The sequence below is a fragment of the Falco naumanni genome, chromosome W (genome assembly GCF_017639655.2).
Source record: "Falco naumanni isolate bFalNau1 chromosome W, bFalNau1.pat, whole genome shotgun sequence".
Classification (NCBI taxonomy): Eukaryota; Metazoa; Chordata; class Aves; order Falconiformes; family Falconidae; genus Falco; species Falco naumanni.
In genome coordinates this window covers 3,498,034-3,513,548 of record NC_054079.1, presented here as the reverse complement: position 1 = coordinate 3,513,548, position 15,515 = coordinate 3,498,034, and the positions used below count along the sequence as shown (strand labels likewise).

At 46.6% G+C, this 15,515-nt stretch overlaps 1 protein-coding gene and 1 pseudogene across 1 annotated transcript in view; one reads left to right on the top strand and one right to left on the bottom strand.

Moving 5' to 3' along the window:
• The window catches only part of LOC121080703 (potassium/sodium hyperpolarization-activated cyclic nucleotide-gated channel 1-like), a 180,323-nt gene extending 168,642 nt beyond the window's left edge, over nucleotides 1-11,681 (bottom strand). The window contains exon 1 of the mRNA XM_040578839.1: nucleotides 8,917-11,681. Within this exon, the coding sequence (XP_040434773.1) occupies nucleotides 8,917-9,302 (386 nt within the window). The 5' untranslated portion in view covers nucleotides 9,303-11,681. The remainder of the gene's footprint in view (nucleotides 1-8,916) is intronic.
• LOC121080535 lies at nucleotides 945-2,431 on the top strand (annotated as a pseudogene).
• Nucleotides 11,682-15,515: the final 3,834 nt, after the last annotated feature.

Here is a 15,515-nt window from a genome sequence, read left to right as displayed (position 1 = left end):
GCCCAGAGTTGTGGATGCCCCATCCCTGGAAGTGTTCAAGGTCAGGCTGGATGGGGCTTTGAGCAACCTGGTCTAGTGGAAGGTGTCTCTGCCCATGGCAGAGGGTTGGAACTAAACGATCTTTAAAGTCCCCTTTGTGGGAGACCCTATTGTGAACTGATTGTCTCAAAGCTTGTTCACATTACTGGCAAGCTTGGTGTGTGGCGACCTGGCGGTTTAACCGAACTCAGCAGTTGTGAACAGACAAGGAGCAAACAGCCACCTGAAACCAGACATCGGTCAGGGTCAAGGAACAGCCACATTGTTTTGGAGGACATGTCCAGACACAACCAACCACCTCAAACTGCTGAGGCATGTGCAGTCCGTGGCAAAGGACCACATGGCCGTCATGTGTGCCCCTCAGAACCAGCGTACCGAGATGGGGAGCATGCGCAGACGTGCAGTACGTGCCATTGTCAGAGAAACGGATTCCCCGAATACCCTATAAAAGACTGCACAATTGAAAAGCAGGGGCACAATCCGGAGACCCCCACCACTGACAGACAAGGAAGCTACAGACCAACGGGACACTGCTCAATCCACGGTGGTGACTATCTCTTGCAACTCTGTCCCGACTGCTTGCTAAGTTTCCTTCTTTTCTATCCTTCCTTCCCTTTCCTATTGCTATTTTCTTATGAACACTTTCTTCCAATAAGCTTCCTTGATTGGCGGCATTTGACCTTGTTTGTGTCTTCATCTCACTCTGGATATAACAACGAATCTCCCTGGCTCAGGCTTTCCTGGACCAGAACATTTAAATCTGCATCACGGACAGGATACCTGGAAGTGAGAGCGTCATGTTTCACCCGTTTTGAATTATGTGTGCACCTCTCAGGGACATAAGGGGTGAAGTTTGTAGAAACTAACAAGTTGCCTCCCTGAGACAACCACTCTGCCTTTTAGATATGAGTGACAAAAAAACTGTCCCTGAAGGCAAAGATGTGTTGTACAACTTCTTGAGGAAACATAAGGCTCACCCCTCTGTGCCAGGCACAGACTGGGCACAGAAAAATTGGTATAATTTGCAAAGTGTAACCGACTGAATCAGTGCTTTCCAAAAGGATGCAAGGCTTCGGTATGGAAAAGGAAAAACAATTATTCGTGCTGTATTGGGTGCTAGCCTAGTCACTGCTGTGTAGGCCAGAGAACAACAACGCATAGTAGAATCCCAAATCATACAGTCTTTACAAGACCTGGTCCAGTCCTTGCAAGGGCAAGTAGAGAACTTAAAGGGACAACTGAAAGAGGAAAGAACCCAGCAAATTATTTACAATCTGCTTTGAAAGAGCAATTCCTCACAGGTGAGGGCAGTTCTCCGCTCCCTGAAAAAAATATTGAATATCCCAGTAATAAATTAGAGGAAGCAAAATCAAAGTTGGACAAACTGGATGTCCCCACCCATTCGCTGCAACCCTTGGTCAAGACTGAATTTAAATGAGGATGATGCCCATGAATTTCCTCGAATTACTACTAAAGAAGTTCCATATTCTGCTACTGAATTGGCTAAATTGAAAAAAAGAGTTCAGCTGGACTCCTAAGGAGTCAGAGATGGAATATGTTTGGAGAGTGTCGTTGTCTGGGGGGGATCAGATATTGTTGAGCAAAAAGGAACCCAAGGGCTATTGAGGGCCAGGAGTGTTCCTAACCACTGGCAACTACTGTGCACCCTGGTCCCTGACCCAAAGATCAGCCTGTTGGGCTGGGGGTCATAACCCTTTGGAAAGGGGGGATGCCCTTGCTATTATGGGGACAGTTGACCAACTAGTAGAAAACATACAGAAGGCAGCATGTCTGCAAATGATGTATGACCAGGAGCTTAGACCTAAGCAGGAATCCCCAATGATACAGGTCGACCCAGAATGAATGACTTTTCGCATAAGGGGCTTCTCTGACTCCTTAAAAGCAATTGGTATTGAATTACAGGGGAAAATAGAGGTGATGTCCCAGGGTAAAAGGACTATCACTGCATTAGAAGGGATAGTGACCCCTAATCACAAACCCCAGGAAAAGAAAATGTGGACTTGGGGAGAAGTTGCTCAAGAATTAATAAATTATGAATGTAAATACGGCTGTCACCACTCCATCCACCAAAATGGACCCAAAAGGATTAAGGCGCACAGAATTGAAACTTTCCCCACAAACAGCTAACAATAAAAGGATGTCTCCTGTAGCATCACCAAGTGGGAGAGAGAAAGGACACGGACAAAAGGGTCTGTGGACCATGGGGTGGTGGAAAGGTATTCCCCAAGATCTTATGAATGGGTTGCTGACTGACAAATTGGAGAAGCTGGTGTTAGGATGGCCTGAAAGTCCACTGGTTAAGAATGAGAATCCTGTTCCTAGTGCCCCCTTACTGAAGCCAACCACATCCCCTAGGCCAATGGGAAACTAATGCCTTCGCCCCCTTGTAGTGAGCAGGGCAGTGAAGGGTGGCTTCACATTAGGCAGCTCACTGAAAATCACTGAGGTGATTTATTAATTACTTGTTTTGTGGAACCTAAGTTGGTACCAATAACATTCCTGGTAGATACTGGAGCCCAAATTTCGGCTATTAAAACTGAAGATGTGGCACAAAGCAGCATAACTTTGTCTAAGCGGCATATGTTTGTTGCAGATGCTTTTGGTAATATTCAAGTGCAAACATTGGCTGCTGTTGTTTTGCAATTACCCAGGGAGGATACAGCCACTTCAGTAACGATGATTGTGGGACCATTTTCGCTTAATCTTTTAAGACTTGATGTTCTGAAAGGTAAGGTGTAGGTTGATGATAAGGGGAGGAATTGGACATTTGGCACCCAGTCTATAGATATAAGGCTGTTACACGCTGCACCGTTGCTCCCTCCCTCACGACTGATGAATGTCAAACCATATCTGTTACCCTTAGAGGCATGGGAAGGGATAATCCTAGTATTGGAGGAGTTAAAGGAATAGGGAATGATAGTGCCAGCTATCCTTTTAACTCCTCAGTATGGCTTGTTCATAAACCAAATGGGAAATGGAGACTAACTGTAGACTATCAAAGGCTTAATGTTAACTCAGGCCTATTAACAGCTACTGTGCCAAACATTGCCGAGCTTACAGCATCTATCCAGCTGTTAGTGTTTAAGGCTGCTAAGCATCAGGCTCTTGGCCCAGTCCATCCTTCTGACCCAGTCCAAATTGAATGGGGATTTTCCAAGTCAGGCTTATTGATACAATTTTGGCAAAAGGGCCCTGAAGGACCCACTTGACCTATTGGGTTCTATTCTCCCAGCTTTAAGGATGCCATGAAACAGTACTCCTTCTGGGAAAAAGATTTGTTTATGGTCAGCTTAGCCCTGCAAGAGGCCAAATACACCATACATAAACAACCAATAGCGCTCAGAGGTCCTTTTAAGGTGATAAAACCTGTATTGACTGGGACACCACCCCCTGACAGGGTGGCACAATGAGCCTTGGTGAGGAAATGGTATGCTCAGATAGAACATTACTGCAATGTTTTTGATGTTTCAGAGGGTGCTGCCAAGACCTTGGCTATTCAGGAAGAAGCTGCCTTGAAAACTGAAAACAGTACAATTTCCCCTGTGGTGCAAGTTGCCCCCCTGTTTTCAGAATATTTGGTTTACAGATGCCACTGCTAAATGAGAGGGTAATATATGGAAATATTGAGCTGCTGCCTTGCAAATAAAAACCAAATAAAAAATAATCACTGAAGGGGGAAGGTAACACTCAAGTGGGAGAATTGGTAGTGGTATGGTTGGGACAAAGCACCTGTGAATGGACGTTATCACCCGGTTACGATTGTATAACCAGAGTGTAATCCTCATAATTGTTCAAGGTATAAGGGCAAGTGGAATCAGACCCATGTTCAGTTATCCACTGGCAGTTGGATACGATGTTCATATAATAATCGCAAATGTATCAGTATTATGGCAAAGGATAAAGGGTTTAACTTGTCAGCTGGTTTTACTTGTCAGCGAGGTATTACTACTGCAGAGATGTATGTAACACAAGCGTTTCATTGGGCTTGGCGATACCCAAATGGAACCAGAGTCTCTTTCAAAGAATTCTGGTCCAATACCAACCAAACAGGAAGTCCCTTAGTATCTAATTATTCCTAAAAACCAAATGCAGGGGCATGAAGATGCAGTTATAACTCCACCAGAGGTGTTATAGGTGGACCACTGGGAAACAAGGACACTTTATATTATGATGCCTCGAGTAAGGACAAAAAATGGATTGGTCCTTTCCCTAATGGAACCTGGGCCTTACAAGGCCACTGTTGGGTTTGTGGACAGTATGCCTACAACAAATTACCCCCTAATTGGTCAGAAATATGTTATATAGGGTATATTTGGCCCTTATTTTTTCTCTTACCCGAAATTCAAGGAAATGCATTAGGAATCAGAGTATATGATGACCTAATAAGAGAAAAACCATCGATTGATACCTCCCTCACTGGTGGGAGAACTCAGAATTGGGGAAAGGATGAGTGGCCACCAGAACGAATTATACAGCATTATAGGCCAGCCACTTGGAACCCTAACAAACTGGCTAGTGGTGCTCGAGAACCTATCTATGATTTAAATCGCATCATCCGATTACAAGCCATCCTAGAAATTATCACCAATGAGACTGCCCGTGCCCTTGATCTGTTGGCAGATCAGGCCACACAAATGTGAACAGGGATATTCCAACACCAAATGGTTCTCGATTACCTGCTAGCTGAAGAAGGGGGTGTCTGTGGTAAGCTAAATGGTTCTAAATGTTCTTTAAAAATTGATACTAATGGTCAAGTTGTTAAACATATCACCTCAGAAATATGAAAACTGGCCCTTGTCCCTGTCCAGACCTGGAAGAGTTGGGATCTTGATCCTTTCTCATGGCTTCCAGGTACCCCATGGGTCAAACACATCCTTTTCTATATGTTATGTGGTGTTGCATTGTTATTTTTCCTCCCATGTTTAATTCCATGTTTTGTACAGTTCATCCAACACACTGTCTCAAGTATGCAATTCATAGCCACCATATCTTATGAAGATGTCAAACAGATCGGTGTGGTATTCTGGTATAAGCCTGAAACCCCAATTGTAAACATTGTATAAACTTTGCTCTTTTCCACACTTTACTATTTTCTCTACCTTTCCACCACCATGGATGAAGAAGTGACAATCTATGAGCCACGGGGTGGTGTAGAAGAAGGTGTAGAAGAAGGTGTAGAACCTGAACCTTCCTGAACCCCCTTGGCCCTTCAGGACTGTCACCCAAGGGACTCTGTCAACCAGGCTCTTAAACAGTGTGGGGAAATCACTTGGGGGGAGAGGGGCGTAACTACAGAAAACTGGGGTCTAACAGAAGTTGTAGTGTTGTAGGCACCTTTTTAGGGTAAAACACAGTTGCCACTTTCAGGACGGTTGGCATGCATGGAATCTACTCCACCATAGTTCCCTAGGCAGCACAACCTGCTATCCTAGAGGAACAATGAAGGGTGGAGCGGAGTGGAGACACTGTGGCCAGGCTCTGCTGTACTCCCTTGCAGGACTGGGAACTTGATGGTACCATACAGCTGATAAGCCACATAGCGGCAGTCAAATGGGAGATATAAGAGAAGATGTCTGTTGCTGAGCCAACAACTGTGGCAAAATCACTTTCCTTAGATGATCCTTGCCCATTATAATCTTGTTATAATACTAACGCACACCTCCATCCAAAGTTACCCACCTCCAAGGTACGACCACCCCTCATCGAGCATGCACTTTATATTTTTTATCAGCTATATATTTAAATGAGAAGCGAGATAATTTTACACCAATCAATAATAAAAGAATGTATGACTAGACTCACTCAAGCTCCACCTGAGAGAAAAGAAAAGCATAAAAGTGAATGGGGGAGTGTAAGAGTCGGTCTAAAGAGAACAATATTGTCTCAACATTGCCAACGGAGACCTGGAGATGGAATGTGGTCCTCATGGACACCAAGACACAAAGGCCCTGGGAAAGAGAACTGCACGGTACGAGGAGTACTATGCCGTTCCCTGCCACCTGGGATTGAATAAGGCCGCATAACAGCTGTCCAGAAGATGGATCACAACCGTGGTCATAACAACGAACCAGAAAAGAATACAAGAACATGTCTCCTGGTCTGAAGCTACCCGCCTCTGGGGCAAGATAACCTGGCTCGAGAGGGCGGAGACTGGCGGAAGTCCATGGACCAGAGGAGGAGCAAGGTGTGTTGCTTGGCATAAAAAGATGCCTTCTTAGCAACTGAACTTTGGAGATCTTCACCACCAAGGATCACGATGATCAGAAGGACCGGCGGGACGCTGCCTGGACCTGGGACCATAGGGATGCCTTGGACCCGTGGTGGTAGCTATAATCCTCTTTCCTTTTCTTTTTACTTTACCTTTTATTCACTTTCTGTCTTTCTACCTATCGCACGCCGCTTTACGGGCAAACAATAAAATTGTGCTGTTTGATTGAAGCATAACCCCTTGGCATGGTCGCCTTGATTTTTGCACTTCGAGATCATAGTTAACGAACCATCACGAGTCCACTGAGTGGACCGCGACAGGGAGGGGGAGAGTGGGAAGACTCCATCATAACGTCTGGGATCAGTCGACGGGCTGAACCTGTCTTCTCCCCCATAGGGACGCCTACTGGGTAAGAACTTTGTCTTATGTGCACTACATAACTAACTCACGCTAGCTGTTATTAGTGATTATAGTTTGGTTGTATATCATCTCAAGCTTGTTTCTGCAGACAGTCCCTATCACTGACAATCATGAACCTTAATTTGTCATGATTTCATATTAATAAAGAGTGTTATTCTGCAAACTGTTAGTTAGTCCTTCGTGGGCACTAGCAGTCACTGGCAGTGGGTAATGTATTCAAATAAAGTGGGAAGACCCACTAAGAGGTCTCCCTGATGCTGTTGGCATGTTTCCCTGAACAAGTCAGTGTCAAATTACCCTCCAATCCAGCAGGACTGTTCAGTGAAGTGTCCCTATAACAGGATGCTGACAGACTGATCAAGCACAAGGGTCTCGGCTTTCCTGGGACAGTGATAGACAGATCAAACACTAGAGGTCAGGAAAATCTCCCCCCCCCCTTTTACATGACAATGATGCATAACCTCCTATTGCCCAAAACATAGTTTGGTTGTGTACCTCACTCAGAATCCAAGTTTACAACAAAACAAGGTAATGTACTCACAAGAATAATCTCATTCATTTTAAGGGAATTCTCATGTGAATAAAGTTACTCATGCACACACACGGGTAAGTAAAAGGCTATCAGAACCCACCTAATCCCCTATGCATGCTACCACAGCACTGGATGTGACCTGCTATGTCCCTCTCTGGCTAGCAGAAAGGGAGTGGGTGGACTCTTGGCTCTCTCTTCCCCTTAATGCACATGCTCGTGCAGCTGAGCTGGCATGCAAGAGGGAAAAGTTATTCTAGGAAAAAGATTAGTGCAGCTTATTGCCTCCAGGGACCCAGGAAAAAGCAGGGATTTGAAGCATGATTTTGAGTCATAACTGTGTGCTGCCCTGCCCCTCTGCTCTTGTAGTTGTACTGCTCTCAGGCTCAGCTGCAAGGTGCTAGCACAGCTCACTGTGCAACATCCCATTCTGAATAGTCCCACAGAAACTCAGACATTGCAAGCATTTCCTCTCATTCCCTCTTGAATCATGTTCTATTTAAGCTACTTTTTCTTAGAAGATCCATGTAACTATTGAACATTCTGGATTTTCCTTTTTTTAAAAATGGTTTCTGATGTATTCACTTATTGTATACATGCAGGCTGTTCAATTCAAGACATTGATCAAATATGCTTAACACCACCAACAGTTCTTCAGCAGATATCTTAGAATGTAAAATTTACAAAAGCATATAGCCAGCTGGCATATATAGCAAAATTAAATAACTGTTCATTTAAAATATAATTTTAAAGGGAAATATATCTCCCCCAGAATTTATTTGCACTGCTTTTCATGTGAATATTCCAATTTTGCATGCCTTCAGCATATTGTGACAGCAAAGTTCTAGTTTAGCATCACATTTACCGCTCACTCTCTGAACGTAGTTTCCCATATAGCATTAGCTTGGATAAAGTTATTTTACTGCAACTCTGACAAAAAAGTGCTTCCTTCACACGACACCATGAACAAGTGTTTACACCAGGCACTCAGGAAGGAGCCGGCATTTGCCCAACGCGGCCCCAAGGATTTTAAATAAATTATTATGTTAGTGTTGCTGCGTGCACCCCATCAAGTTCTCCCACCCTTATGCAGGGCCGTCCTCCGCTCCAGTGGCGCCCCCGCCCACTCCCCGCCCGACAGACGCAGCGAATGCGGCGGGCCCCGCAACGCGACCAACCCGGGACAGCACCGCTGCCCGCGCGTCCTCCCCGCCGCGCCGCGCCTCCCGGGCGGTGCCCGCAGCCCCACGTAGGCGGCCGGCGCGGATCGGGTGCAGCACGCCGGAGAGCGCCGCTCCGGGCCAAGCCCCGCAGCCGGCCCACCAGCGATGCACGGACCGCGGAAGGCAGGGCAACCGCCTCGCACCGGCTTCCAACCCCTCCCCCGCCGCACGAGCCGGGGACGGGGGAGGCAATGTTTCAGTCGCCAAGCGGAGCAACGAGGCGCCGCGGGGAGTGAGGGAAGGAAAGGGCAAGGCAGAGCCCGCCCGCGGGGGTGGCGACGGAGGGGAAGCCCCTCACCTCCGCGGGGCGCACGGCCGGCCGCCGAGCGAGCGCCGGTTCTCGCCCCACCCCACCCCCCAGGCCAGAGGCTGCCGAAGTTTCTGCCGGGCGTGGTGCGAGGCGGAGGGATTGCCACCCTGCCTCCCGCGGCGGGGCCACCCCCCGCCCCGTGCGGCAGTGGGAGCCCCGCTCTCACCTGAAGTCGCTGTAGGGGTGGATGATCCAAAACCCCGCAGTTTTAACCCTTTCCTGCTCCTTCTCCACTGCCTTCTGGCTGCCGAACATGCGAAGGGAGAATTTGTTGACTCCCGGCTGCAACATGGAGGTGACCTGCCGCTGCATGAAGCCATACTGCCTCCGGGGACCCTCGGCATCCTCGAAGCCCACCACGGGCTCCTCTCCCCCGCCACCGTCCACTATGAAGCACACCGAATTGTCATGCTCCTTCACCACGACGACGCTGCCGCCGCCGCCAGGGCTGCTCTGCGCTTTCGCCGCCGAGGCCGCTGGCTTGGCTGGGAAGGAGTTAGCGCTGCCATCGTCCCGGCTGCCGGCAGAGGAGCTGCGCTTCCCAGCCTCCATGCTGCGGGGCGGGCGCGCCCCAGCCGCTGGAGAGCGCGGGGAAACCTCGCCGCCGCCGGTGCCCTTCAGCGACGCGGCTGGGCTGGGCTCAGCTCTGCGCCACCGCGCCTCCCGGCATGGCCAGCGCCACTGACTCTGAACCGCGCTGTCGCGCAGGGCTGGCACCGCTTCCCCTCGTCCGCCCCCTGCCAGCGGCCGCGCCACAACGCCCGCCTGACATTGAGCGAGCGCCCCGGAGTCCTTGAGGGGCTGAAGCACCCGGGCCGAGGGGAGGGGAAGGAGCCGGCGGGGAGGGGCGGGATCTGTCCTCGTGGCCGCGGCGCGCGTGGGCCTGGCGGCAACTCGACACGTGAGCGCAAGTGCGGAGGCCCGCGGGGCGGGGCCGGCCTCCCTCCTTCCATATGGCGGTGGCAGGCAGTGACACCTGAGGTCACGGTTGTCGGGTGGAGAGAGATGGGGAGGAGAGGGGCTTTTCGGCAGAACGTGGGGCTGCCCCAAGGTTCTCCGTCGGCAGCCCTGCCTGTTCTTCCAACAGAAATACAAACCCACCCATTTTGTTGTATTTCACCTTGGGTGAACTGAGCAGTGAGGTTCTGGGTGGTAGTGTGCCTCCACACTGAGAGCAGGAAATAGTGGCTGGAAATGAAACTGTGGAGAGATCTCACAGGTTTGCGCTTTGCATGCAGCCTGTCTCTTGTGAAGCCTGTCTCATGCTTCTCATGGAGCAGATTGACTGGAAGAGAGCAAGAGGAATGTGTCTGCCTGGTAATGGAGCCGAGTGATGGCACCAGAGGTAGCACAGGCATTTTGGATTCATACTGCTGCAAATTAAATCAGAACCTATCCTTTTCTGATGCAGTGTGTGTGCAATAGCAAGAGAGATGGAGAGGGTGTAAGGAGGGAAGGCTAGGTTTTGAGTGACATTTGTTTTCACACACACAACAGTTTGCTCCAGTTAGACAACATTTCACTACCTCTGAGTGGCTGTTTCTGTGTTCCTGAACGTTACACAGACTGAAAACAGGTGGCTGAGCATGTGAGAATACGGGTGCGTGATGCATGGGCTGCTGCACATGCAGCTGGAGCACGCAGCGGTGCAATTCCTGCTGTGAAGGCATGACAGCATGCAGAAGGACTATGCCACCATGGATGCCTGCCTGTCTTACTGTAAAAGCATAAAATGGCAGGTGTACCCAAGTGCAGATACAAGTTTTTCACATATGCCAAGCGGTGATTTTGGTTTTGTTTGTTTGTAAACAGGGATATGGAGTCCATGCTCAGCTCACTCAACCTCATATTGAAGTGCATCAGTTATAATTAAGAAGCCTCCAGGAGACAGAGAAAAAGCTGTTGGACTGGAAAGAAGCAGAAGGTATTTCAAGCTTCCAGATAAAGCAAGTAAACTCAAAGGAAATGGGATATGTATTGCCTTGGGTATCTCTACACACATTATCTTGGGGACATTTGGAAGAGGGGTGGAAAGACACCCAAAATCTCAGGGGCATGTTAACAATAAAGTATAGTATTTGGGGAGCTGTGGAGTGAGGTAGGATCTGAGAGAGCATCGAGTACTTCCAGTTCTGCCAATGGTAAGCAGCTGTTTACAAGCCATGAGCAAGGAGGAGGGCCTTAGTCTCTCCTCTGAAAACTGAAATGTGTTGATATTTACCCCTAAAAGGTGTGAGTTTGGATTACAGAATGATGGGGAATCATTATCTTTAGATGATATCACAGGAGCTATAACATTATGCGTACCTGCAAAAGCATAAAGGCATGTTTTACAGCACGTATGCATAGGTCCTGGGGTTCCACTGGGTTTGACATAGGTTTGTTTTTCACAAATTCTCAACACACTTCTAATTTTGCACATTAAAAAAATGTTAAGAATGAATTAGTAAAGTCTCCCAAGCTTGGCTCTGATATTTTCAATGGTATTTGTCACTTCGTTGTTACCCAGTTCCTCCTTTACAAAACAGATGTTTAAAACAAACTTGATAAATAGGTGTGCAAATCTGCACACCACAATTTGCACAGTGCAAATCAGGTGTGCTGGGGAGCTGTGTTTCAGAACTGGATCTAAAGGCTTTTCTCAGCAATTCCAACTCTAACAGAATGTTTATGCTTAGTGCACTCAAACACTCAAGGTTTGGATGATGTTAACGTGTTGTTAAGTGTGGAAGATGTTAATATTGACATGATGTTAATGTGGAAGAGGATGGCAAGTGTAGATGCACCAGGATGGATTGCTGGAGGCTGGGCAGTGACCAGCATAGGAAGGAATATGCTTGCAGTGTGATTGGTTAGAGCTGACATACATAAACCTTCCCCATCTGGAGTGATACTTTTCTGTATGATTTTTTCCTAAAACAGTGAAGACTCTGTGTACATCTGTTGATGGGTATTGCACAGCTGCTGATAGACAAAACCCTCTTACACCTCAGATGATGTCCTCCTCCTTCCCTCATCCAATGTCTGTCACCAAATTATAAAGTAAGAAATTATTATTGAAATAATATAATATTATTATATATTATTATATTATTGAAAGATGATGATTGCTAAGTGTTTACAAAGAGGAAGGCCTGCTCCAGGTGTTTCTAAGTTGTAGGAAGATCTCCTTAAAAGCAAAATCTTCAAATTATTGAAAATCAAGAAGTTTCAGCTATTAAGCAAATGGGGGGGGGGGGGGGGGGGATGAACCCAAAGACTTTCAAAACAGTGATTTAAATTTACACTACTTTTTAAAAACTTTTCAGAATATTTTTTAAAATTCAGAATGTTGAAAAGTGTTTTTATTTTTAATGAGTACTTTGGGGAAAACAATATGAATGTATAAATCTTTTCAATGTTGATTTAAATCTTCAGTTTTACCAGCAACTAAAAAGGAATCCAAAGGAGTCCAGAGATGATCTCAGCACTAATCTAGAGCTATATGTCACTTGCTATCTTTGAGATACCCATTTATGTAATTATTTTTCAAAGGTACTTTTTATTACTCATAGCTAGCTGTGCTGGTGGTAGGCACATTTCAATTACTAGCATGTGTAATTAGAAGAACACAAAGCACTATTCCCTATTGATTGCACTGCCTCAGAGATGCAGGCTAAATGGTGACATCAAACACACAACTGTGGATGGATTGTCCCAGTTATTCCTGTCAGACTTTCTGTTTCCCAGTTCACACCAGCAACTTTCTTGCAGCCAAATGCATCTCTACCACACAGGAGGGGAATAAACTATCCCAACAGGCAGAAGCAAACATTACAATGTGCAGTTGAACAAATGTAATGTCCTGAATTACCACAAGTACTTGGGTGGAAGTACTGCTACTGCAGACACTGTCTGTTTAAGTTTGAAAGCAGATTCCCATAGTCTTTGACTTCTCCTATTTGGAAAGTAGATGAATTAGTGATTATAAATAAATTCCAACTCTAAGATGATTTTTCCCCTTTCCAGTGGTGATACCAAAATATGAGGTAGTGGAAATTGCCATAATGAAATCATACATGTTATAGAGTAAGTAGTGTCCTTTTATTAAAGAGAAATATGAATAAAATAACAAACAATTAGCAGCAAGAATGGAAAAAACCTGGTTGTTCTTTTCTTACTCTAGGCCACTACTGGGATAAAAGACATATGACCTTAGATATACACACTAAAATTAGATGGTTGGATAACTGATGTTGATTTTTAACAATAGTGGGACTATGGCAGTGACAGATGGATGTATGGCCAATAAATCTTGTGGTGAGGGAATATGGGCAGCCTTTGCAGGCCTCTGTAAATGAACTATTGGATATGAATTCTATGCCTGAGCCTGATCCCCAGGTTGTTCTGCACGTGCCACGTGATGGTGCTCAGGATGATCTGCTCCATAACCTTCCCCAGCACCAAGGTCAGGTTTACAGGCCTGTAGATCCCCGGATCCTCCTTTCTGCCCTTGTTGTAGATGGGTGTCACATTGGCTATCCTTCAGTCTTATGGGACCGCTCCACTTTGCCAAGACCGTTGATAAATGATGGAGAGTGGCTTGGTGAGCTCCTCTGCCAGTTCCCTCAGTACCCTGGGTGGATCCCATCCAGCCCCATAGACTTGTGCACATCTTCTTGTAAGGCTTGTCCTCCAATGGTCCAGGTGGTTGCTGCTATAGTCATTCCTATAACATGAAACTCAAATCATGGATTACAACAATTTAAAGGTATATCCATTACAATCTCCACCCCTGGTCCTTTCGGACCAGCCCATAGGGTTTAACATTGCAATGAACTCCTCCCCTTGCCCCTGCTCCATCTTGGACTTATCCACAGACTGCAACCTGCTCCAAGTGGAGCCTCAGATATGAGCCACAGTCTCTCCAGGGGTATCCCTGCTGCGGCATAGACTCATCCACAGCCACAGTCACTGAGGTGCACCTGTTCCAACATGGCCTTATCCATGGGCCATCACCATAGACCTGCTCCAGCACGGCCTTATCCCTGGCCACAGTCCCTTCAGGGCTGTACCTGCTCTGTCATGGGCTTCTCCATGGCCACACACTTTGAGGTGCTCCACCATGACCTCACGGCACAGCCACTGATGCTTCAATGTGTACCTACTGCAGCATGGACTTATCAACAGCCACAGATGCTTTAGGGTGTATCTTTTCCAACATGGACTTGTCCTTGGGCCACAATTCCTTCAGAGGCATACCTGCTGCAGCACAGACATAACCATGGCCACAGACCCTCTGAGATATACCTGCTCAGGCATGGACTTAGTCACAGCTGCAGGGGCTTTGGAGTGTCCTACTCCCACGTGGACTCATCCACAGGTCACAGTCCCTTTGACTCGAGTTCACACAGGAGCTCCAGCCTGTCAAGTACAGCAGCACAGAAACAGCAGCCATGCCCTGGCCATCTGCCAGCCCCAGTGCATCACCATTGTTGTTATCAGAATGTTCCCAGGCACAGCACAGTAAGATGATAAGCAGTACAGCAAGCAGTGAAAGGAAGAAGCAGCCACTAACAAGCACTAGTCTACTATACAGTAAGACAAGCAAGCCCCATGGTAAGCACAGAAACATGCCCTTAATAGCTAAACAGCAATAACAGCTACAAAATCAAAGTAGCACATTCCAATCAAATCTGTTGTTATCTCAAACCCTTCGTGTCCCACATTGGGCACCAGAAAGGACTGTCGTGGTTTGACCCCAGCCGGCAACCAAGTACCACACAGCCACTCACTCGCTCCCCCTTCACCCAGAGTGATCAGAAGGGGGATCAGAAAGGAATGTAAAACTCAAGGGTTGAGATAAGAACAATTTAATAGGCAAAGCAAAAGCCACTAATGCAAGCACAGGAAAGCAAAGGAATTCATTCACCACTTCTCATGGGCAGGCAGGTGTTTGGCCATCCCCAGGAAAGCAGGGCTCTATCACATGTAACGGTTACTTGGGAAGACAAACGCCATAATGACAAATGTCCCCCCTTTCCTTCTTCTTCCCCCTGTTTATATACTCAGCATGATGTCATATGGTATGGAATACCTCTTTGGCTAGCTTGGGTCACCTGTCCTGGCTGTGTCCCCTCCCAATTTCCTGTGCCCCTCCAACCCTCTTGCTGGCAGAGCCCAAGGAACTGAAAAGTCCTTGACTTAGTATAAACATCACCGAGCAACAACTAAAAACATCAGTGTCCTATCAACATTGTTCTCACATCATAGCCAAAACACAGCACTGTACTAACTACTAAGCAGAAAATTAACTACATCCCAGCTGAAACCTGGATACTATGCTATCTCTTTTAAAGCTAGTTTGTGCATCCCTGTACTGAACTGCAGGCATACTTTAAAAGGAGGTAATATTATACTTGAGAGGAAATTAAATAAAGTATAACTTGGCAAATTTTCCAGATGTATTTAGATTAAAATATTCTATATTTCTTGCATTCTGTCTTCAAATATTCAAGTACTACAAGCTTTACTGTATTTGTGTTACATATACCATAAATATCTGAGCTGCTCAAGCAGAAAAGGTAATATTTTTTACAGTGCTCATGTTTCTCAATTTCTAATTCACTGAAGTTTACCCTTATACTAATCAAGTCTAATTTATAGATACTTTTTCATTAATAGAGAGACAGATTGTCTTTTCCTCAGCATTGCTGCCCACTCTAAGCAGATGATTAAAGAACCGTGGAGAGCACATGCTCAGCTATGCCACTGAATACACTTTTT